Source organism: Rhinatrema bivittatum, chromosome 4 (genome assembly GCF_901001135.1).
Source record: "Rhinatrema bivittatum chromosome 4, aRhiBiv1.1, whole genome shotgun sequence".
NCBI lineage: Eukaryota > Metazoa > Chordata > Amphibia > Gymnophiona > Rhinatrematidae > Rhinatrema > Rhinatrema bivittatum.
Genome location: NC_042618.1, coordinates 239,892,892 through 239,916,865, shown reverse-complemented (window position 1 = coordinate 239,916,865; position 23,974 = coordinate 239,892,892). Strand labels below are relative to the sequence as shown.

The window sequence follows — 23,974 nt, the reverse complement described above, 5'->3', positions numbered from 1 at the left end:
AAGATAAAATGTCCTTTTTCATTTCAGATGAACCACTTCTAAATAGAAAATGAAAACAAAAACCAAATTCCCAGAACAGCAGAACATATTTCAGTTACAATGCTCATATTCTGAACAGAAGAGTTTCACAATGCAGTCTCAACTATGGTAAGCGCAAATGCAAAGGCGGACTGTGACCTTTACAGACACCTGTTCTTGCATCCATACAGGGGACAAAATGACCCTACAATATAATGTTCTGGTTCTATCATTTTCAGAGCTTTGAGGTGCTGAACATACAGACTGGGATGTACAGAAATATGGGTCCAATTTAATTTCTTCTAAACCTTCTTGGGATAAAACGAAGAGGCTTAAATTAGCAACCAGCCAAAGCAGAATTGGGAACCTCTCCCTTTACAAACTTTGCCCTACCTTTATGCAAATAGATAAGTTTCACGGATGATTTCCAGAACTAGTAGAAGTATGGTACGAATCATCTCCCAGCAGTACGTTTATGGGGGGAGAGGCCTGCCGCAAGACAGCTTGCTTTTCCATGCTCCAAATGAACAAAAATGTAAAATGTGTATCCGCAGTTTACAATCACATCTTCAAAATGCCCCTTTCCCCAAAATACCTCTTTAAATGCAGCCCAAAGTACACATATACTTCCAGGCAACTGAAAATCCACTTTTGCGGATTCAGCAAATCTACCTGTGTAGCTCCTTCGGATTCAGAGTGTAGACTCCCACTTAAGCCTTTGAAAAAAAGATACCCTAATAAGTTTACAGTGCTCGTCCACTCATTTCTGCGGCCAGCCCCAGGAAGAATTTCTGGCCAGTATGAGGACACAGAATTCGTAGTCAGACTCATGGGCTCTAACCCCTTTTCTAATTACTCAACTTCTATAGGGGGGAGTTACTTCCCTCATGTCAAATTTCAACCAACTGGACCTTAAGGGTATTCCCTTGTACTTTGTCTATTCCTACAGATAGCTGGAGTGCACATGTTTCTCAAGTGCTCTGACTATAGCCTGCAAAGATCTTATTTGGATAACAGCTGCTACATAAATTCCCCATTATCCAACAGTCAAGCGCTCCATACATTTCAAGAATGAAAGCTTTGATGGGTAGGTGCTTACCATACCAGTGCAGGATCGTGTGAGGCAGGGTTTGCTTTCATCGCTCTTATACACGTACAGTTTCCCATTGGTGTCACCCACCACCAACTCATTAAGCTAGGGAAAAAAAAAAAAAAGGGAACAGGAGAAAGGAGAGACAATTGATTACTTAAGTTATACAAATTATAGTAAAGTGAAGTACCCTGCAACCAGCAATCACACCAGCTCTACAAGGAGGATTAGTCCATGAAATACAAATTGTATAATTCTGCCTCCTGGACTGCTGTACTAGACCTTGTGAAGCCCAAGCCAGTACATATCAAATACATGTTATGCTGTCTGCTGTAAGGAATGCAGCTAATTGCAACTACAGAATGCGGGCCTGGGTCAGCAAGAAGCGAAGGACATCTCGCAGGACCCATCTGCGTGGGCCATATGAGATTCAACTACAAAGGAGAACAGACTGATAAGAGATGATCTATGGCTTTCTACAAAGTATTGCAGGGAGATGAAAAATAGCATGGAAAGTTGGACCTGAAAGAAAGGAAGGAGAACAGATGTTGGGTACAGGTGGTCTAGGAAGAGTAAGCCAGGCCAGAATGACTAATTTAGAAATTATCAATACTTGGCAAAAGGTAACTAGAAAATATGTATGTAAGTCTTGTAAGATTGTGACATAGGCAAGGAGGAATTACAAGGAATTCCATGTTCTTTACCGATTCTGTATTCTCCTTCCCAGACACACATGCTGTGATTGGCAATGATTCATTTCCTATAACAAACATTTTCCTAAATTACTAAATTTTCTCTGAGTCTTGTGCATGGTATATGGAGGGATAAAACCTTACAAAATCCCCCAATTGTTCTGGGTGCCATCAACCTGATTAACAGGAGCTTCCCAAGCGCACCTCAGTTGTGTCGCCTGCATATATTACATCCTATAAGCTCCAGGCTCTCTTTGGCACAATGCAAGTATCAAGAACAGAACTAGCAGGATATTTGAAAGACTGAGATAGTACCCAATGTACTTAGCTTAAAAATGAGGCTCACTCCTGACCTTACGTGGAGAAATAACCCATTTGGACAAACAACCTCTCAAGGGAAGACCTGCTTCACCTCTTAGAAGGGAAACAAAGAATATGACAGCAGATAATGAACATGAGGCAGTGTTTACCAGTTTGCCACCGCACACTAATTTGCCATCAGTCCTGATTTTCAAATGCAGACCAGCACCTGGGTTCTGCCTTCAGTACCTCACGGCAACAAGAAACACAAGTGGTGGCTCTTAGACATGCAGGACCTCCTTTATGAGAACATGCAGAGACACGAATGCCTCTCCTTTCTAAGCAGCACATGCAGGGCATGGAGAACATGCCCCACTTTGTGCAGTACACACCGTCTTCTCCTCTCCTCAGTCCTTCCAGCCTCAGTCCTATATCCAGGCTGGGTAAGATAAGGAGAGTTCGCACTGAGCACTGGGTGTGTGACTCAGTGTTAGGAGGAACTCTGGCAATCACGTGCAGCAACCAAGGTAACTGAGCCGGTTGCCCACACCACACCAATATTTCCCTTCCCTTGCATTTGAAATGTAAAGGGAGCTGGTTTATTATGATGGGTTCATGTGTGTGTCTTCTCCCTCTCTCCCTTTGTATTAAAAATTTGAGAGAGTGAGAGAGAGACTGGTGGGGCTTTCACCATACAAGTCCTCGTCATTTGAACACTGCCTGCTCCGTGGAGGTTGGGGTGCCACACAACATTTTCGTTAATGTAGGTGTGTCCTGGGCTTCAAAAGATTGGGAAACATTGCCAGAAGGCTTATCTAGTCTGCCCAACTTTCTTCTAGATGCACCAACCCCCATTTAATATCTGGTTACTAATCATATGATGCATTCCAGTCACCCCTATGCGGAGAGTGATCATGATTTCATCTGGGGTTGTGCCGAGCATGCTTAAGGTTGTGCAAGAGGTTTTGTAGTGGGAAAGCAAGAGACCTGGGTGATGCATTAGGAAGTATAGAGCAGGGGTTCCCAACCTTTTTAGGAGCATGGACCCCTTTTCAAACTCCAAAGTTTTCAGACCTCCATCTGCTTACCTTTCATTTTTACCTGCAGTAATGTGCCGTAATATAGAAAAGTGATTAAGGTATTTCTTTATCATATACACACCAGGCTCATTCATAATATATTAAAAAAAACTTACTAAATAATACTTACTGATATAAATGGAACACATATTGCAAAGCACAGCAGTAAATGGGCAAGAATGTTCTTATATTCAATAACTTATGTAGTGGAACTACAGGCAGGCACACAACTGCATCTGGACTGGGAGAGAGAGACTGATTGAGATGGACTGCAACTGAATTCATGCGGAAACAGAGAAAGTGATAGGAGAACCCATATTCTCACATTTGCCAATAGATATATCATCTTTCCTATACATAGTAGATGATGTCGGCTCACTCTCCCAAGATCTTACATGTAAGGATGCAAAGTAGTCTACTTGGCTTGTGATGAAACTAATTGCTTGCTTACTTTCTCTCTCTTATGCTGGTAAAACTAACAGTGGGGAAACTTGTATCTTTGGGTGGCTCCGATTCCCGGATTTTCTCTGCTTCATATACCTATTCAGTACCTCTTCCAATACTTTTCTTACTCCTGTGGCAATCTCCCAGGAAGCAGGGTAAACCAATGTAAGTCCTACAGTAGACACCACCAATACCTATAAGGGAGGCTGCCCTATCCCCCTACAGCCTCACTTGACTTCTTGGCAATTGCCCCTATACTCACAATCCTGGGACTTTTCTTCAGATCTTCTCCCTCCTCTGGTGGACATGATTTTACTTCCCTCTCTAATGGTGTCTCACTTCTCCAGGAGTGCGCCCTACAGGGATTCAGCTCTGCTAGTGACAAGGAAACTGTTAGCTAACCTTTTCCACAACTGCTAAGGAAAAAACGTCTCGGCAAATGCTGCAGCCCTGCAGGGAAGTCTCGGAAAGCGAGGAGTCTGCCAATCCTGACATAGTAAATCTATGACCACAGTTTTGCTGGGCACCCGCAAAATAGACATTGCAACTACACAACCACTCTGCTGTGCTCGATATTCAGCAAAATCTTGCTAATGTTATTGAATACTATTTCAACAAAAACTGCAATGTTGCGCATCTTAACTGTTCCAGACCACCATGCCCCTTGTTCTCCTCTGTCACACTTGAGCATGCTCCACCATGGCAAGCTATGATTGACCCCCCAAGTTCTTGATAAGGTAATAGCAGATAACATCTTATGATTTAGAAAGTTCCTACTTCTAAACCAACCCTATTTTCTTCATTAGTCTTCTAGAGTGAAAACTACAGCCATCTTAAAATCATTCATGCTGTACTGCACCATGAAACTGTTCAAACACACACACTTCACCACTTCTTTCAGCAATGAAAACTCCACAGAAAATCACACGATGGGTCCTAAGGCTGTTGTCCTCTCTAGCTCTCTAACTTAATAAAACAATGTCCATAAATCCGTAGTGAAACTGAGTCAGCACAGTATGATTTCCACAGACATTAGCCTACGATTATACGATCATCATTTCTCGATCCAGATAATTTTGAACATACTCTTGGCACGGATGTTATAGTCCAGGGGTCCCCAAACTATAGCCCGCAGAGCAACCACAGTTTTTCCAACCTGTCAAACATTTTCTGCTCATGGCTGAATCAGCCCATAGAGTAAGGTTTATTTACCTTTGTCCCATGCACAGCAGTTGTGAAGGCTTCAGTGCTGGTAAAGTTCCCAACTCCCGCCAGCAAGGACAAAATCCAGTGCGACAGCGCTGTGAAGATCGGCACACTGGCAGAGTCCCCAGCCCCTCCAAACAGCAGAGGAAGCCCCGCTTCAGGTGATGGGGTGGGGCAGCATGTGTGAAGCAGGGTGTGAGCGAGAGGGAAGGAAGGGAGTATGAGCAAGAAAGGGCAGGGAGTGAAAAAGAGGTGAGGTATGTGAGAGGAAGGGAAAAATGTGTGAGGGAAAAGGATGAGAAGGGATGGGGAGGGGTTGAAGGGGAATGTGAGAAGAAAGTAGGGGGAGAGGAGGAAAAAGGGTGAGAGAAAAAAAAAAAGATGGGATGGAAGAAAGGGGTGAGAAAGGGCAGGGAAGTAGCTATTCACCCACCACAGTCTGCCAGAAGGGAAAATGCAAATGCTGAAGAAAGAGGGAGGCAGATGGTTGGACTCCAGAGGGTGTGACAAGATTGTCAACTTCCCAGAAATATTTTTACTGACACACTATCTACCATACTTCTGTAGAAACCCTGACCCTTGTCTTCCACCTTCCCCAATATTTCAAAATATAAAAATTTCAAAAACCACCAAAAGGGCCAGACTCCAAGGGGAACCCCACACCACCAACTACCAGTGTTGTAGCCAGAAATGAATTATTTGGGGGACCTAAGGTTAACATGGGTGGGCAGTTGACATACAGCTCTAGGACCTACTAGTTGTACTCTTATCGATAAATAATGCCTCTACGTTGTTTTATCATGAGAAAGATGCTTTAAAATAGTTTAATTCTATTTCAAGCACTTACCAGCATTAAAAAAAACCTTATTAAAGCAGAGTTGCTTACCTGTAACAGGTGTTCTCCAAGGACAGCAGGATGGATGACATCTTCAGATGGAGCCCAATGCAGAAAACTTATGGCAAAGTTTCTAAAAACTTTGACTAGGCACACTGAGCATGCCCATCATGCTCTCTACCACTTACCCACGCGGGATCCCTCTCCAGTCTTTTAACAGATTTAGAATTAAAATAAAAAAATAGGGAAAACCTGACTTTGCGGGTGGGTTTTGTGAGGACTAACATCCTGCTGCCCTTGGAGAACACATATTACAGGTAAGCAACTCTGCTTTCTCCAAGGCAAGCAAGATGACAGACCTCACACATGGGTGACTCCCTGCTACAGGCTGCTCTCCAACACAAAAGTGGAAAAACAGACACCTAATCGGTGCCAACATGCACAACAACATCGGTGTTGTTGGTAACAGAGGAGGAGACAGCCTGAACCCAAACAACGGGCCCTAGGTTGGGAGAGTTGGGTTCTACACCTTGAACAGGTTCCTGAGGACATACTGGCCGAACCTACTGTCATGTCGGCTATCCCTATCCAGACAGTAATAGGATGTATGTGTGAAGAGAACTCCATGTCGCAGCCTTGCAGATCTTCTCCATGTGAACTATTCATAAGTGGGCCACCAGTACTGCCATGACTCTGACAGAATAAGCCTTGACATGACCCTCACGATGCAGTCTCATCTGGGCATAACAGAATGAGATGCAGTCTGCTAGCCAATTGGATAGTGTCTGTTTGGCATTCTTATCAAAAGAAACAAAAAGTTGGGTGTTCTGCCTATGGTCTTCTGTCCGCTCTAGATAGAAGGCTAAAGCTGGTTTGCAGTCCAAACTTTGTAGTACTCATTTGCCATGGTGCGAATGGGGCCTGGGAAAGAATATTGGCAGGAAGATTGACAGGAACTTAGGGTGCATAAGCAAGACCACCCTGTCAGGTTAGAATTTTGTATAAGATGGATAAGTCACTAAAGCTTGGAGCTCACTGACCCTACATGCTGAAGTGACTGCCTCAAAAAATATGACCTTTGAGGTCAGGTACTTCAGGTCACAGGTGCGCAGCAGTACAAAAGGCGCTTTCATCAGCTGAGCTAAAACCACTTCGAGGTCCCAAGACAGTGGGAGGCCTTATGGAAGGCTTCAACTGAAGCAGAGCCCTCATAAAACATACAACTATAGGCTGTACAGAGATGGGTGTACCATCTACACCTTGGTGGTAAGCACCATTTGCACTAAGATGGACCCTAATGGAGGTGGACTTTAAGCCAGCTTCTGAAAGGTGTAGAAAGTAATCAAATAGTTTTTGTGTGGGACAGGAGAACGGACCAAGGCTGGAGCTGCCTGCCTCCCGCCAGCACCCAGTCCCGAGGCAGTGGCTCTGGAACACTGAGGAGGATGGGTCCGGAGCGCTTGAGGAGAGTTGTTAGAGGGTCTCATGATGGTCCCAAAACTGGGCCACAGCGTCCCTCACCCTGTCTCCAAAGAGATTCTCTCCTGTACATGGCACATCAGCAAGTCATTTCTGTACCTCCGGTCGGAGATCCAAGGCCCACAGCCGTGCCATTTGCAGGCACCAATTCCCGCTGCAGAGACTTTCGATGCTGTCTTGAAAACATAGTAGGCCGCACGGACCTAGTGTTTTCCATACTCCAAAACCTTGTGCACCTGTGACAAGAGGGTGTCTTGCTGCTATTGAGGCAGCTGCTCAGCCACTTCCTGCACCTGTTTTCAGATGTCCCGGCAGGCATTAAATTTGCAGCATTAAAATAGGCACCATGGCCACACAGCAATTTTTTTGCATGGGGGGGGGGGGAAGTAATAGCCTCATGAACATTAATTTACATGTTGATAAGGCTATTAGGTAAGTGCTGGTTTGGAAGCGCTAATCCCCTTATTGCATGAGGGGTTTTGGACTCCTGTCGAAAATACATGTGCAAGTGCATGTAAAGCCGTGCACTCGACAGAGTGCACTATATTGCATCACCCTGATAAAGCTGTTATTGCAGCAAAAGTTGGTTCTACCAAGTACTAGTCTGAAGGGTTGAATACATATGCAAGCAGCATTTTTCAGTTTTTAATCTTATTTTACAAACAATTAAGAGAAATAATTGTGACTGAAAATTTACTTTAAGAGCATTCTGGTTTGCAATAAACAGTCTAGAACAATTTATGTACGTGTCATTTGTAATCAACACAAATCTGCTGACTTTTTAGGGGTCGAATACTTTTGTAAGCAACTGTACCTTTTATACTACATTTTTTCCACCTAGATTGAACTGAGTTTTCTGTTTTTGGGTTGGTTTTTTTTTTTTGGGGGGGGGGGGGGAATATTGAGCTAGGGAGCCCAAAGAAATCCATGAAAACAGACCTAGCTGTAATTTGTGTATAAAGGAAAATTAGTTCTTACCTGATAATTTTCGTTCCTGTAGTACCGCGGATCAGTCCAGACACCTGGGTTGTGACTCCGCAACAGCAGATGGAGACAGAGCAAAACTTGACGGGCTCCCTACATACAGTAAGGTGCCACCCACAGCCCCTCAGTCGAATGTAATGTCAAAGCAAATAAATGCCCGACTAACTAACTATTAACTCTTTAACGTAGGCCAATTCACAAAAAACACCCCTGGCTGGAACCGAACAAACGGCCTTGTTCCAAATTAGAATAATGTATTTTTCGCAACATGAATAAACGATGATCTAAGCCAAACCGAGCAGACTCTCCCTCTCTTCAGCACTAAACCAGAACAGACGGGCAGGAGCCTGGACTGATCCGCGGTACTACAGGAACGAAAATTATCAGGTAAAAACTAATTTTCCTTTCCCTGTACGTACCCGGATCAGTCCAGACACCTGGGATGTACCAGAGCTAATTACCGAGAGTGGGAAGCAGAGAGTCCCGCTCGGAGAACACTCGCTCCAAACCCTTGAGACTCAGCTGCCTGGACATCAAGTCTGTAATGCCTAGTGAAAGTATGCAACGACTTCCACGTCGCCGCTCTACAGATCTCCTGCGTGGACACCTGAGAAACCTCAGCCCAGGACGTGGCTTGCGCCCGAGTCGAATGAGCTCGAAGCCCCTTAGGCGCCAACTTGCCCTGCAGAAGATACGCCGAACCAATCGCCTCCTTGAGCCAATGCGCAATTGTGGCACGCGAAGCCGCAGACCCCTTGCGAGACCCGGATCAGAGAACAAAAGGTGGTCGGAAACCCGGAAAGGATTCGTAACCTCCAGATAACGAATTAGAATCCTGCGAACATCGAGTTTCCTTAACTCTTTCGATCCCTTGTCCATCCGATCCATGGTCGAAAACCCTGGAAGATCCACAGACTGATTCAAGTGAAAAGAGGACACCACTTTGGGTAAAAAGGACAGAACAGTCCACAGGGAGACTCCGGCCTCCGAAAATCGCAAAAATGGTTCTCTACAAGACAGAGCCTGTAGTTCCGAGACCCGACGAGCGGACGTAATTGCGACCAGAAATACCGTCTTCAAAGTAAGATCCTTCAGTGTCGCCCGCTTGATTGGTTCAAACGGCGCTCCACAAAGAGCTGAGAGGACGCAGTTTAAATTCCAGGATGGACAAGGATTCCGTACCGGTGGGCGTAAATGTTTAGCCCCACGAAGAAAATGCATCACATCCGGATGGCAAGCCAAGGACACCCCTTGGACCTTACCTCTAAGACAACCAACTGCAGCTATCTGGACCTTTAGGGTACTCCAGGACAGCCCCTTCGAGATGCCCTCTTGGAGGAAAGCGAGGACCTCAGGCACAGCAGGCCGTATAGGGTTTACTTCGTGAGAACTACACCAGTCCTCAAAAACTGTCCAAACCCGCATATAGGTTAAGGACCTAGACTGCTTTCTAGCTCTCAACAAAGTAGCGATCACTGCCTCGGAGTACCCCTTAGTCTTCAAGCGTGCCCTTTCAAAAGCCAAGCCGCGAGACAAAAGTGATCCGCATCCTCCAAACAGATGGGTCCTTGACGAAGGATGATCGCGTCTCCGTGAAACCGAAGTGGAGGCTCCGCCGCCAGCTGAATGAGGTCCGCGAACCACGGGCGTCTTGGCCACTCCGGCGTAACCAAGATCACCTCCGCCGGATGTAACTCGATTCGCCGTAGAACCTTGCCTATCAGGGGCCACGGAGGGAATACATATAGCAACACGTCCATGGGCCAGGGAAGCACTAGTGCATCTACTCCTTCTGCGCCCTGCTCCCTCCGACGGCTGAAGAACCGCGAAGCCTTTGAGTTTTGAGCGGTGGCCATCAGATCCAGGTGTGGCTGTCCCCACCTGGCACAGATGAGACGATACGCTACCTCCGGAAGCTCCCATTCTCCTGGATCCAGCCGATGTCGACTGAGGAAGTCCGCTTGGACGTTGTCTACTCCGGCAATGTGAGACGCCGCTATGCTGCTGAGGTGTTGCTCCGCCCAGCACATCAACTGACTCGCCTCCACCGCCACTTGCTGGCTCCTTGTTCCTCCCTGGCGATTGATATAGGCCACCGTGGTCGCGTTGTCCGACAGAACCCGGACCGCCCGGCCCCGTATCCACGGGAGAAAGGCTCTCAAAGCCAACGCTACCGCCCTGGTCTCTAACCGGTTGATGGACCACATCGACTGCTGGATCGACCACTGACCTTGCACCGAGCGTCCCGCACAGACTGCCCCCCAACCAGAGAGACTGGTGTCCGTCGTCACCACCATCCAAGAGGGCATGAGCAGAGAAACGCCGCACGTCAGATGGTCGGTGACGAGCCACCACTGCAGGCTGGCCCTGGCACGGACTGTGAGGGGCAGCGGCTGATGAAACCCCTCCGATGCCGGCTTCCAGCGGGAAAGTAACGCTGATTGTAACGGTCGCAGATGAGCGAAAGCCCAGGGGACCAAGGCGAGCGTCGATGCCATGGAACCCAAAACCATCAGGTAATCGCATACCAGCGGGCACCTCATTGACAATAGACGTCTCGCCTGCCTCTGGAGCTTGACCACTCTCTCCTGAGTCAGAGACACCCTGGCCCTTTCGGTGTCGAACAGGGCCCCCAGGTATTCTAATCTCTGTGTAGGCTGTAGATGACTCTTAAATAGGTTGACCACCCAGCCGAGAGATCGCAAGAGCTGCAGGACCCTGGCAATCGCTTGTCGGCAGTCGGCCTCGGATTTGGCCCGAATGAGCCAATCGTCTAGGTAAGGGTGGACCAGGAGTCCTTCCCTCCGGAGCTGGGCAGCCACCACCACCATAACCTTGGTAAAGGTGCGTGGAGCCGTGGCGAGGCCGAAGGGAAGAGCCCTGAACTGGTAGTGTCTGCCTAGGATGCAAAACCTCAAATATCTGTGATAGGCCGGCTGAATCCCAATGTGAAGATACACTTCCGTAAGATCCAGCGACGCAAGGAACTCGCCCGGACGAACCGCGGCCACCACCGAGCGGATCGTCTCCATCTTGAAACGCGGAACGCGAAGACACCTGTTGACCCCTTTTAGGTTGAGAATTGGACGGAACGCGCCGTCTTTCTTCGGGACCACGAAGTAAATGGAGTACCTTCCCATGCCCCGTTGACTGGATGGAACGGGAGTAATGGCGCCCAGATCTTCCAGGCGCCGGAGGGTCACCCTTACAGCGGCACGCTTGCCGATAGCCTTGCAGGGAGATACGAGGAACTTGTCCACCGGCAGACGTGCAAAATCTAACGCGTAACCGCGTCTTATCACGCAGAGGACCCACTGGTCTGAAGTTATCTTGGTCCATTCCTCGTAAAACAACGCGAGCCTCGCCCCCACGCTTGGTACGGCTTCTGGAGGCTGCAGCGAGGAATGAACCCTTCTCGTTTCATTGGGCCGACTTGGACCCCGATCCCGACGAGGGCCCGCCTGTTCTGTTGAACCTCTTCCCTCGAAAGGACTGAGACCATGAGGAGGATCTGGCAGGGCCCGATCGGTAGGCTTGTCCCGCCCCAGCCGATCTCTGCGGCCTCTGGCGTCGGTTAGCCCGAAAACGGTTTCTAGATGAAAAAAATCGACCGAGGTCTGGGCCTGTCCTCAGGCAACTTAAAGGCCTTGTTCTCGCTCAGGAACTGCATCAGATCGTCCAACTGCTTACCAAACAGTAGCTTCCCCTTAAAGGCAAAGAGCCCAAGTGAGCCTTAGACGTACCATCCGCAGCCCAGTTACGGAGCCAGAGGAGACGGCGAGCAGAGACTGCCGACACCATGGCCCTGGCCGACGTTCTCAGCAAATCGTGCATAGCGTCTGCGCTGTAAGCTATCACTGCTTCCAAGTGATCAGCCTGCGATGCCTCCCCTTCGGAGAGCCCTGCATTCGCTTGGAGATTTTGGGCCCAGCGGAGCCCCGCTCGCAGCGCAAAATTACTACATATGGCCGCTCTGACTCCCAGTGCGGACACCTCGAAGACCTTCTTGAGTTGCACCTCCAGCTTCCTATCTTGAATATCCCTGAGCGCCGTGGCGCCTGTGACCGGAATGGTGGACCTCTTCGTCACTGCCGACACCGCCGCGTCCACCTGGCAGAGGATACAGCTTGTCCATGGCCTTACTCACCTTCAGACCCAACTCCGGGGTATCCCATTCCCGAAACAGGATATCGGAAGCCGAAAAGTGAAAAGCCACCGGCGGACCGGCCAGTCCTAATAACACCGGATCCATGTTGGCCCCTTGGCGAGCCTCCACCGGTGGGGCCTCCACCCCGAGCTCGTCGAGGATAGCCGGGATGAGGGGAGACAGCTCCTCCCTCCGAAACAGGCGTACGACCTTGGGATCATCCCCTTCCAAAGCCTGCGTACCTTTTCCGGCCCCTGGCAGGGCTGGACCCTCTTCATCGGGCCCCTCAGGCTCTCGTGGGGTCTCTGAGGCCTGCTCCCCCCCCCCCGAGGAGGAGGAAGTATCCGTGTCCGAGTCCCGCGGGCCACCCCGCGACGGCCTCTTCTCCCTTGGAGGGCCCGGCAAGTCCCGGTTCCGGGCTGCCCTCTTCCGGGGCTGAGAGTGTTCCTCCCTGCCCCTCGAAGCCTTCCCAGACTTTTGTTTGGACCTTTTGTATTTGGCAAATTTTCGGAGCAGCAAAGCAAAATCCGCGGAAAAGTAATCTTCTGAATCCGAGGATTCTTCATCCACACTATGATTTTCTGATACTAGCCCCCCCGGGGCCCGTTGTTGCGGCGAAAGTGAAGGTGGCTGGCCGCCATTTTCAATAGCTTTCCTCGTGGCCTCCCTCACAGAATTCAAAATGGCTTCCGTTCCCGCGTTAAGCGGGAACAGATCAGAAACTCTGGGCTCCGACGGAAGGACGCGCGGCGGTGAACGGGACGCCCGAGATCGGCCCCCCCGAGCGACCTCCGACGATCCCTCGCCCCCCGAGATACAGTTCGCGCACACCCCTTCACGGGAGACCCGCTCGCGCAGCAAGCCACCCCCTTCGGCATCCCCGACCGGCGCGGCAAACCTCGCAGAGAAGAGAAAACTTTTTTTTTTTTTTTTAAACAAGTCCCCCCCCCCCCCCCCCCCGCGAAGCGCCCCGGTCGAGAGGGAGAGAGAGAGAGATAGCACGGCTAAAATAAAAGTCCCGAAGCCTTTTTTTTTTGTACTTAGCCGCTGGCCCCTGTCCTGAAATCTTCCACTCCAGCGGGGGTGAGTGAACCGGGCTCCCCGGTGTCACCCCCGACGCTGCTGCCAGGCACGGCCGGGTCCTCGACCCTCAGCAGTGGCCTCGACCAGGAGGGGATGGTCCCCTCAGGACCTTCCCAACCCCCCTGGGAGGCTCCACCGACGGGAGACTTCTTTCCTGTATTAGAGTTTCTTTTCCATTTTTTTTTTGTTTGTTTTTTAAACAAATTAAAACTAATATAATCTTAATTAAGTCTTTTTTTTTTTTCTTATCCCTGACTGACTATCAAAAACCCCAGGGATCCCAGAGCTGTGGGTGGACCTGCCCCATCTGCTGGAGACAGAGAAAGACTGAGGGGCTGTGGGTGGCACCTTACTGTATGTAGGGAGCCCGTCAAGTTTTGCTCTGTCTCCATTAGAGATGTGAATCGTGTCCTCGATCATCTTAACGATCGATTTCGGCTGGGAGGGGGAGGGAATCGTATTGTTGCCGTTTGGGTGTTTGCAGTATCGTGAAAATCGTGAGCCGGCACACTAAAACCCCCTAAAACCCACCCCCGACCCTTTAAATTAAATCCCCCACCCTCCCGAACCCCCCCCAAATGCCTTAAATTACCTGGGGGTCCAGCGGCGGTCCGGAACGGCAGCGGTCCGGAACGGCCTCCTGCAATTGAATCGTGTTGTCTTCAGCCGGCGCCATTTTTCAAAATGGCGGCGCAAAATGGCGGCGGCCATAGACCAACACGATTCGACTGCAGGAGGTCGTTCCGGACCCCCGCTGGACTTTTGGCAAGTCTTGTGGGGGTCAGGAGGCCCCCCCAAGCTGGCCAAAAGTCCCTGGGGGTCCAGCGGGGGTCCGGAAAACGATCTCCTGCCGCGAATCGTTTTCCGTACGGAAAATGGCGCCGGCAGGAGATCGACTGCAGGAGGTCGTTCAGCGGCGGACCCCCGCTGAACGACGATAAATCGGGGGAATTGGTATTGTATCGTGGCCCTAAAGATTTTTGACGATTTAAAATATATCGGACGATATTTTAAATCGTCAAAAAACGATTCACATCCCTAGTCTCCATCTGCTGGTGCGGAGTCACAACCCAGGTGTCTGGACTGATCCGGGTACGTACAGGGAAAAGTAGGTTAATATTTTATTACTTGACACAGTGCATTCACATAGTAAACACAAAACAGTTCCGACATGAAATAGATACTATTTGTCAATTTCAGATATACTCAAGATGGGTGAATTTCTTATTCATAAAGGTGGGTCAAATCCAAATAATAATAATTAGGCAGAAGCTAGATATCAAGTACCCCAGTTTCTGAAGGAAAAAAAAAAACTTCCCATCAGTGCAAGCACTGTGGCATTTGAAATTAGCACAACAGGTACCAGAATGCCTCATGAGCAAAAATGGCATAAAGCCAGGACTGGCTCAAAGGGTCCCTCCAGGAACTGGGTCTCTTCATTAAGGAGATTTCCATCCCAAAATTACTAAAATTATTACATCTTCCAGAAAGAAAAGATCCCAAACTCCTCCAAGCCACACTGAAACTCCAATGTAATAAGATGGACTTGATTGTGCATACATGTTAATATGTAGTTGAACGCACATTTTTGTGTTTAGCTTTACTCTCAATAAAGGAATTTAGTGCACAAAAACTATGCTCACAAATGTGAAGAAAACTTGCATGCACAACTTTTTGCTCCTCCATGTAAATCCCATGTTAATCAAAGCATTAGTTATTACTTCCCAAAGAAGAGTGGTGTGTAGATTTAACTTGTGTTTTCTTACTGCTGGAAATTTAACTCCTAGTGAGAAGTGAAATAAAAGTTTCAGGGCCTAGTGTTAGGCTCTGTCCCAAACCTGGAGATTGCGATGACAGATTCCTGTCTCAGGATTTTCACACATAAAACATAATTTATGCATAAATCATGTCCTCTGTAACATGCTTTGTATACAAATTAGGGTTTATTTACACAGCACTTTTTTTTGCAAGATAAGCATGCCTTCATACACACATTTTCAGGCTAGTGTGCTTTTTTTCAACTCCTGATGTATTAATATACCATTAGACTACTGCATCGAGTTAGTTGGGGGTTTTTTTTTTTAGCACCAGTGCAAAAAACAAAACAAAACAAAAAACACATCTGCTGAAGTTCAGGACATATTTATCTTTGTGATGTCTTATTATATCGGGGTGGGTGAAGGAAATTCCCCCAGGCTCAGGCTCATCCCCCTCGTTTTCTTACCGTGTCATTGTCCACATCTCCTAGGCAAACAGCCTGCGGGAAAAGGCTGCCACTGAACTCCAACACCGCTCTCTGAACGTAGCTCATAGATCGCATCTCCCAATCACACACAGTGTGACAAGATTGGGCTATTTCACGCCCAACCGAGCTACTTTTTTTTCCCGTTGTGCGGGAAAGAATATCTTTGTGGGCATGAAATAGCCTGGGCAATTGGTAAGCTGAGTACGAACAGCCCAGTATGTTGCTGACGCCTTTTGTTCTTTGCCTCTAGCAGCCCAGACAGCAGTCGCAGAATGATGACTCATCGGCAGCAGCCGCCAATCAGAAGTGACGGAAACAGTAGGGCAGATGGAGGGCCAATCAGAGCCCTCCATGGGGCTCCATGGGGGCAGACCCAGCACCAGCACGGCATGCACAAGCCTCGCAGGTGGGCAGACCTGGACGGCCAGCACGACTTTGCAGCTGCCAGCAAGCAACAGAGAATGAATCTTCTGACTGTGCAGCCACAACCAGGTATAAGGAGGGGAGGAATGAGAATGTGGGGGCCACAGATGTGCTTGGAGGGGGGAATGAGCATGAGGGAATTGAAGATGTGTTTGTAGGGGGTGGGAGAGGGGAATGAGTGTGTGAGGGCCATGGTCCAGGGATATGCTTGGAGGGGGGAATGAGCATGAGGGAATTGAAGACATGTTTGTAGAGGGTGGGAGAAGGGAATGAGTGTGTGGGGACCAGGGATGTGCTCAGAGGAGGGAATGTGTGTGAGGGCTGGTGTCTTTTAATTTGTTCTACTCCACTTGATTTCATCTATTTTTTTTCTCATTTCTTCCCTGTAGCTGATCACCTTTATAAAAAACAAACAAACCTTATTTTGACAAAAAGAAAGCTTGTCCATACCTGCTGACTACAGATAAAAAATGTGACATGGGAACTTGTAATGCTATTTTTCTTATTTTTCTACACCACTTTTGCTTTCCTCTAATTTTGTTTTTTTTTTTCTTTCATTTCTTCTCCCTGTAGAAGATCACCTCTGTAAGAAAGCCAGTCCATACCTACTGTTTCCGTCCTTAGCTGCTACCCTACTAAATGGTTTTGATCTACTATGGCTACAGTAAAGAACTGGGCTAAATACAGTAAAAAGTACTGCAAAGCGTGGGAAGAGGAACGTGAACTAAAAGCATGGATTCAGCCTGTTTTCAGCAATGAGAATAAGGCTACGTGCAAATTTTGTAAGTGTGACATTCGTGCACATCATGCAGACCTTCTGCAACATGCTAAAACAGAGAAACATGCAAAAAGCTAAGCTCCTTTGTCATCTATGTGACTCACAGACATTGGTGTTTCAAATTTCACGTGTTTTGGGCTTTTTTTGGGCTTGTTTTTTTGGAAAAAAGTGCTGCTTGTTTCATGAAAACCTGGCAACCCTGATGCAGGCCATTATTGTTGTAGAAGCGGAAGTAAGAGGAGGGTTAGAGGATTGGAAATCCTTGCAAGCCCTAGATCTACAGGAGAGAGAGGATTTTTCTTTGAGACCCAGGAATAAGCACAGTCTCCTATCCTATTCATCTTTCTCAGCAGTTGATCAGAAACAGGGATATCTCTAGCCTGAATCCATCCCAGCAACTGCAGAAGTCAGAGTTCCCTGCTTCAGATCTGCAGAGGAGCGAGCAGAAAGAAGATGCAAAGTTTACCAGCTCACGCGACAGTGAGGAAAAAAATGAACAGCGTCCACCCCCCAGGGGGAACAAGGGTTTTTTTGCACTAGCTAGAAGGGCTGGCCCCAAAAGCACTGTTGCAGCAGCTAGGGTTTTTTTGTGAGCACTCTTTCTCTCCCAACCTTCTTCTCATGTTTATACCACTTTCTTTTTACAGTACAAGTAGGGTTGCCAAACTTTTCCATGGAGCAGGACTGGACACTTAGAAGGGGGACCGCTGCAGTCTCCCTCCCCCACCCTTTCAATCGGGCCTTGATTGAAACTCTTCTGTGATTCCCATAGCTGTGGAGTTGACATGCCGCTTCACTTTGACCTCATATAAGTGCCAAGCTGTGCGGCCCCATCTCTCCAAACTAAAGATAATTAGTAGTGATACACCTGCTGCTTCACACAGTCCTCTTGCCCTGCTGTTTAAGTGAGTCTTGTGCAGACCGCAGCACAGCCGGCATGCCCAAACCGTAAAGTTAGAAGCCCAATAATGTGACTATTCGGGGGCTCAAATAGAAGAAGCAGCAGGTGCGGCACAACTAATTATCTTTAGTTTGGAGAGATGGGATTGCACCATGTGGGACTCTGATGATGTCAGTGAAGCGCTCACCAATTCCACTTAACTGTGGGACTTTCAGAGGAGGAGAATCAAATCCAAACCCTGAAGACGGGCAGGCAGCATCTGCCTAGGAAACAATAAAGTCCTGATTTGAAAGGATAGAGAACAAGAACCCAGGGGGAAGTGCAAGCCAATCAAACTTCAAGTACGTGGAGAGAGAAGAATGGGCCAAGGCTTGCCTATTTGAATGTAAAGGCACCAGCGCAGGGCGCCACAGGTGCCCTGCTATGGCCAAAAACAGGACAAGTCCGCACTGTCTACATCCCATAGAGAGAGCGGACTCTCTCTATGGGATGGGACTCTCTCTATGGGACTCTCTCTCCCAGTGCTCTCTCTATGGGATGTAGACAGTGCGGAGTCCGCACTGTCTACATCCCATAGAGAGAGCACTGGGAGAGAGAAAAACAGAAACGCAGCCTTACATCAACAAGTTGCCTAGGTGGTCAGAGGCACACAACACACAAGTGAAGGTAGAGGAGCCAGAGGAGAACCGGTGTGAGACAGTCCTCAGCCAAAACACACTGCACAAGGCAGAAAGGAATCACAACGACCTTAGGCCCGTGACCTTTAGCCCATCATTGGAAGTCCCAGTACCAGTAGAGGAGAGAAGGGGAGGGGGCTGCTAGAACGCAGCGCCTACACAAAAAGGTGCAGAGTATGAGTGGGTGGGAGGGGAGGCGGGCAGAGGACGCAGTTGACAGCCCAAGTGGCAGTGAACTGCGAGATGGTACACCGGTGGACTGCCACTGCGTGCTCTGCCCGCAGCTTGGATCGTACCAGGAGTCGAAAATAGGTCTCACAGGCAGCTGGGTGCTCCCCCCCCCCCCCCAGCTGGGCCTCCCTCGTGCACCATATGGTCCGCTTTGCTTCGGCCAGGAGAAAGTTTACCAGCCGAGCCCGGCAGCGAGCCGGTGGGTTCCCTGACGCAGTATGGCCAAAGATGAGGAGGTGAGGGGAGAAAGACAACCAGAATTTGAGCATGAGATCCCTTAAGAAACTGAGGAATGGGGTAAGGCGGGGGCAAAACCAGTAGATATGTGGGACAGATTCCGGTGCTTGGCAAAAGGGACAAGCCCTAGTGCCGAGGACGGCCTCCATTACCTGACCGGAGAGGATAGCCCCATGCGCTATCCGCCATGCCAGGTCACCACTCCACCGTGGGATTGGGGGGGCATAGAAAGATCGCCACCGGGGTCCCCTATCCCCGCCTATCACTCCCTTCCAAATTGTGTCGGGGTGGGTGATGAGCGCCAGGTAATGCACAGTATGGACGAACAACAGATACATGGCCTTCCTTCCGAACTCCTCGAAGGAGACCGCGGGAAGCAGGTTTAACCTGCTGAGAGGCCGGGCTGAGAGGGGGGGGGGTTCTCATCGAATGGGGCCTATACTCAGGTCCGGAGGAGGGGGGTCGGGAAAACCACAGGGACCTCCAGCCTGCAGACCCCCCCGGGGTTGAGAAGAACGCAGACACAGGGAACCCTGAGCCTGTAAAGCCTCTAGCGCTGCAGTGGTAGGGGCGGGGTGGGGAAGGCCCATCCGCTGCGCCAAGACAAGAGGGTGCATCCAAGTGGTTCGGTCATGCAACAAAAGGTGACTGACCTTAGTGGTTCCGGCCGAGGCCAACCGACGGCATACCACGGAGGACTCCAGTATCTCCACACCCAGAGCAGGGTTGTGGAGGAGGGGTTCTTCCAAGAAGTCCTCCGTGGGGACCGCCGGCCGCCTCGTCACGGAAACCATGCTCCAGGACTTAAAAAGCTCTTGGTAGAAAGACGGCAGCGACGAGAGGTCGTGGTCGTACCCTCTCGCTCTTATCACAAACAGCTGCCAGTCATACTGCAACCCGCCCACCTGGCGAAAGAAAAAAGCCGCCAGGGGGTGCCACAGCGGTGGCGGATCCGCATACAGAAACCTCGCAGGGCCTGGAGGCGGAAGGCTTGCTTCTGGCTCTGAAGGTACACGAGTCCCTGTCCGCCCTCCTCCAACGGAAGAGCCAGGGCACCTGCGGAGACCCAGTGCTTCTTGCCGGCCCAGAAGAAATCCAGCAACTTTCTCTGGGTCCGGGCAAGAAACCCCGCGGGGGGAGTCAGGGCGATCAGCTTGTGTCACAGCATGCTGGACACAAGCTGATTCGCCACCAAAACCCGCCCGCGGTACGACACCAGCCGCAGCAACCTCGCTCACAACCGTAGGCGGGCATCGACCTTCTCGTCAAGCTCCTGCCAGTTGACAGTGGCCATGGTTTCCGCCGTGGAGAGGTGGACACCCAGATATTTTAGGGTCTCCCGGCTCCAAGACAAATTATCAAATTCGCTCAGGAGCTCGTCCCTCTGCCACAGTCCTACCACAAGTCCCGAGCATTTGGCCCATTTGATCTTGGCGGAGGATGCGGATGAAAACACCCGCTGGCAGGCGCTCATCCTTGCCATATCAAGTGGGTCCGAGATCAGGCGGAGCACGTCATTGGCGTAAGCGGAGAGGGTAAGGTGAAGTCCGGGGTCCTGCAGCACCAAGCCAGTGAGCTCCCTGCGCAATAAGCACAGGAAGGGTTCAATGGCTAGCGCATACAGTTGCCCAGACACCAAGGCTTGCAGCCCAGGCTATGTAATCATGCTTCTTTCCTTCTTGCTCCTGTGGTTGCACCAGAAAATAGGCAGGTGATTGGAGCACCACTAAGTTGCCACCACTGATTGGGCCCCAGCTTTGCCTGACTGGGTTTCACAGTATCCGATTACCTTTGTAACCAGACACTGTGCAACAGGCTGGAAAACTGGGCAGTTGGTCACCCTAAATAGAAGTCCTCCTGGGGCTCCACTGATTGAGCAGGAGGCATCACACATCCTGCAGGCCTGAGAGGCAACTGTCAAGTAACAACTTGGGGCAGGGAATCAGTTCATACTAATTTAATATTGTATTATCCCCCCCCTGCCCCCACACTAGACTCTGTGCCTTTCTGCTCCTTTTTTTTCTCTTCTCTCACCTTCAAGTTCAGATAGTTTAAATATCCCTTTGGTTACAGAGCCTCCATTAAGCTGGGTTTTTGTTTAATCCTCACACTATTTTGTTTGCTTTTCTCTCTGTGCTGCACATCCCACTTCAGATTGCTATTTTTTCTTCCCATTCCACACTGGCAATCTGCTGACTGAGCCAGCATCAGCCCAGGTGCTGACTGCTTAATTAAACCTTTTTTTTTTTTTTTTATCTCCTTTAGTTTTCTCTCCTTACTTACTTTGCTGTGAAAAGCAAGGATGAATTTTCTTTCCTTCTCCTCCCATATCCTCCTTTTCCTCCCTCTTCATTTCTTCCTGTTAACCCTCTGAAGGAAGAGGATCTCCCTCTCATAAGACCCCCTTGAATTAAGGGAGAGTGCTGACAGAGGGAAGAAAAAAAAATGGGTGCTATGAATTCCTCAGTCTCTCTGTAGAGTTTAATTTTCCCCCCCTTGATGTCTCCTTCCCCCCCCCCCCCCCCCCTATTATCATAGGCTCTAAATGCCTTATCTCTTTTTGGGACCCCTCCACCCCCTTTTCTTCCAGACCTCTCATTTAAAGCCAAAATTATATGATGAAGCTAGTCATCAATGATAAAGGAGTTTTCGGCATTTTCCCCTTACCCACGAGTAGGTGATCAAAGTGGGAGTCTTGGCTTCGCAGCCCTTCCCCTCCCTAGATCTAAGGGCTAAGACAGGAGATCCAGTCTCCCTGATCCCCAGCAGGACATTCAGATACTAACGTTGCAGCAAGGAATATGGGAGGGAGTGTAGAAAGAGGCCCAGTTGATTCGAAACATGCCTCAGCTAGACATGAGGTAAATAGGCTTAGAGAAAGGCAGGAAAAGGAGACCATCCCCTATCATCAAACCCACTCAGTCAGTCCCTGGGACTACTTCCAGGAGAACAAAAGGGGCATATACTCCAAAAATAAACAATTCCTGTAGACACTACTGCTAATGCCATGACCGAGAGGCATCGCCCTACAGGCAAGGGGAGAAAAAACCCCAGGGAAGCGGAAGACTAAAACCTTAGTTTAATATCTACCTGCGACCCCTTTGCCAGCTTCTAGAAAGTCTCAACCTTACCCACTTTATTTATGCTGATGACGTGCAGAACTTAATCCCCATCATGGATCCCCCTCCTACTTTCCAATCTGGTTCTTAATACGTCCAAAACTGAACTCCTCGTCATCACTCCCAATGATAATAACCCCCTCGCCTGCAACCCAATCTTTCCTTCAGTAAGCCAGGTGAGAGACCTCGGTGCTATTCTGGACAACAGAATGAATTTCAAAAAGTTCATTAACAACACTACAAAGGAATGCTTTTATAAGCTACATGTTTTAAAACAGCTAAGACCTCTCCTGCACTTTCATGATTACCGTTCAGTCCTCCAAGCCATACTGTTTTCAAAGATTGACTACTGCAATGCGCTACTGCTTGGCCGACTCTGCTATGACCGCATGGCTTAACATCACACACTATGTAGCAAATAAAATCTGCCCCATGGCTTCCAAAGAAATTAATCCAGCCCTTCCCAACAAAAAACCTTTGTTTTCAACAGAATTGAAAAAGCTCAAACAAGACCTGCAACATAAAGAACAACGCTGGCGCAAGGACACCTCCCCTACCTCCCAGGCCACTTATAAAACCGCTATGAACCAGGAGAGCGCGGAGAGGTCCAGTTTAGTTAGGTCCTTGGCCAGGCTGGAGTTGAGGACGTCCAAGGAACATGGTTTTCTGAATTGGATAGTAGATTTAGGGATGCTGGGAGACGGTTTTTTTCTTATTGCTAATTCCGTGGAAATCAGTGAGTGATCGGACCAGGGAATGGGTGTACATGTGGGGGGGGGGGGGGGAGGTGGGCGAGAAGGATTCATTATGAATATAAGGTCCAGAGTGTGGCCTGCTTTGTGAGTGGGTTTGTTTATGATTTGATTGAATCCCATGGCCTGGAAAGAAGATAGGAGGGCTTCACAGTTCGAGGTGGGTGAAGGGGAGTCCACATGTATGTTGAAGTCTCCTAAAATGATAGCTGGGGAGTTCATATTGATGTGTTTGGCTATGATTTTGATGAGAGGAGATGGGTCAGATTCTAGTAGCCCAGGGGGGGGGGGGGGGGGGCATATATTAAACATATTTGTAGCTGATTGGATTTGAATAATCCAATTTCAAGTTTAGTCGTCGATTTAAAGGCTTGGTGGGATAGTCTCAGTTCTTTCTTTGCGGCTAGCAATATTCCTCCCCCTCTTTTTTTAAGTCTGGGTAAAGAGAATATGTCATAGAGTTGTATAGGTAATTGGTTGATTAGAGCTGTATCTGTGCTTTGTTGCCAAGTTTCAGTTATAGCGCAGATGTCAGGTTGGGTGTCCGAGAGGTGGTCGTTGATTGGAAGGGATGGGGTGGGATTCTCTGTCGTTTATTCTAACTTTGTAGTGCCTGTTGTTGAGGAATGATTTTTTTGAGAGGGATTGGGCATTTAGAAGAGTTAGGGTGATTAATGAGAGACCCAGGAATTGGGTTAGAGGAGAGATCATGATGGGAATCAGTGATCTCTTTGTGCGTTGAATATTGTGCGTGGGTATTTTGTTTCTGTAGAGGAATGGGTGTGAGATAATGGGGATGGGGTGTGTTTGTAGCATGGTGCCTATAAGAGTAATTTGAATGATTTCTGGAAGCGAGGAGAGCTTCACCGTGCTGGATGATTGAGTGCTGTATGCTTGCTGGAATAGATGAGTGTTGGATGATTGCTGGAAGTGATGGGAGCTGGATGATTACTGGAAGAGATAAGTGCTGGATAATTGTTGGAAGAGATGATTACTGGATGATTGCTGGACTAGATGTGAGCTGGCAATTGCTGAAAGGGATGAGTTCTGGGGGGGTTGCTTGAGGAGATGGAGTGCTCGGTGATTGCTGGTGGAGAAGGGTGTTTGCTGGTTGCTGGAAGGGGTGAGTGCTGGATGGTTGATAGGTGGAGATGGGTGCTGGATGATTACTGTGAGAAACGATTGCTAAGAGCGGCTAGAAAAGGGTGGAGGAATGCTGGATGCCTGGGAGTGGAGAAGTGCTGGACGCCTTTT

The 23,974-nt window shown here is 48.9% G+C and overlaps 1 protein-coding gene across 2 annotated transcripts in view; it reads right to left on the bottom strand.

Annotated features, from left to right (window-relative positions):
- ITFG2 (integrin alpha FG-GAP repeat containing 2) overlaps positions 1–15,875 on the bottom strand; it is a 121,720-nt gene extending 105,845 nt beyond the window's left edge. For both annotated transcript variants that reach the window (XM_029599955.1, XM_029599956.1), the window contains exons 1-2: positions 15,582–15,875; positions 1,118–1,213 (exon numbers count right to left, since the gene is read on the bottom strand). In XM_029599955.1, the coding sequence (XP_029455815.1) occupies positions 1,118–1,213; positions 15,582–15,677 (192 nt within the window). In that variant the 5' untranslated portion in view covers positions 15,678–15,875. The remainder of the gene's footprint in view (positions 1–1,117; positions 1,214–15,581) is intronic.
- Between the last annotated feature and the right edge of the window lie 8,099 nt (positions 15,876–23,974).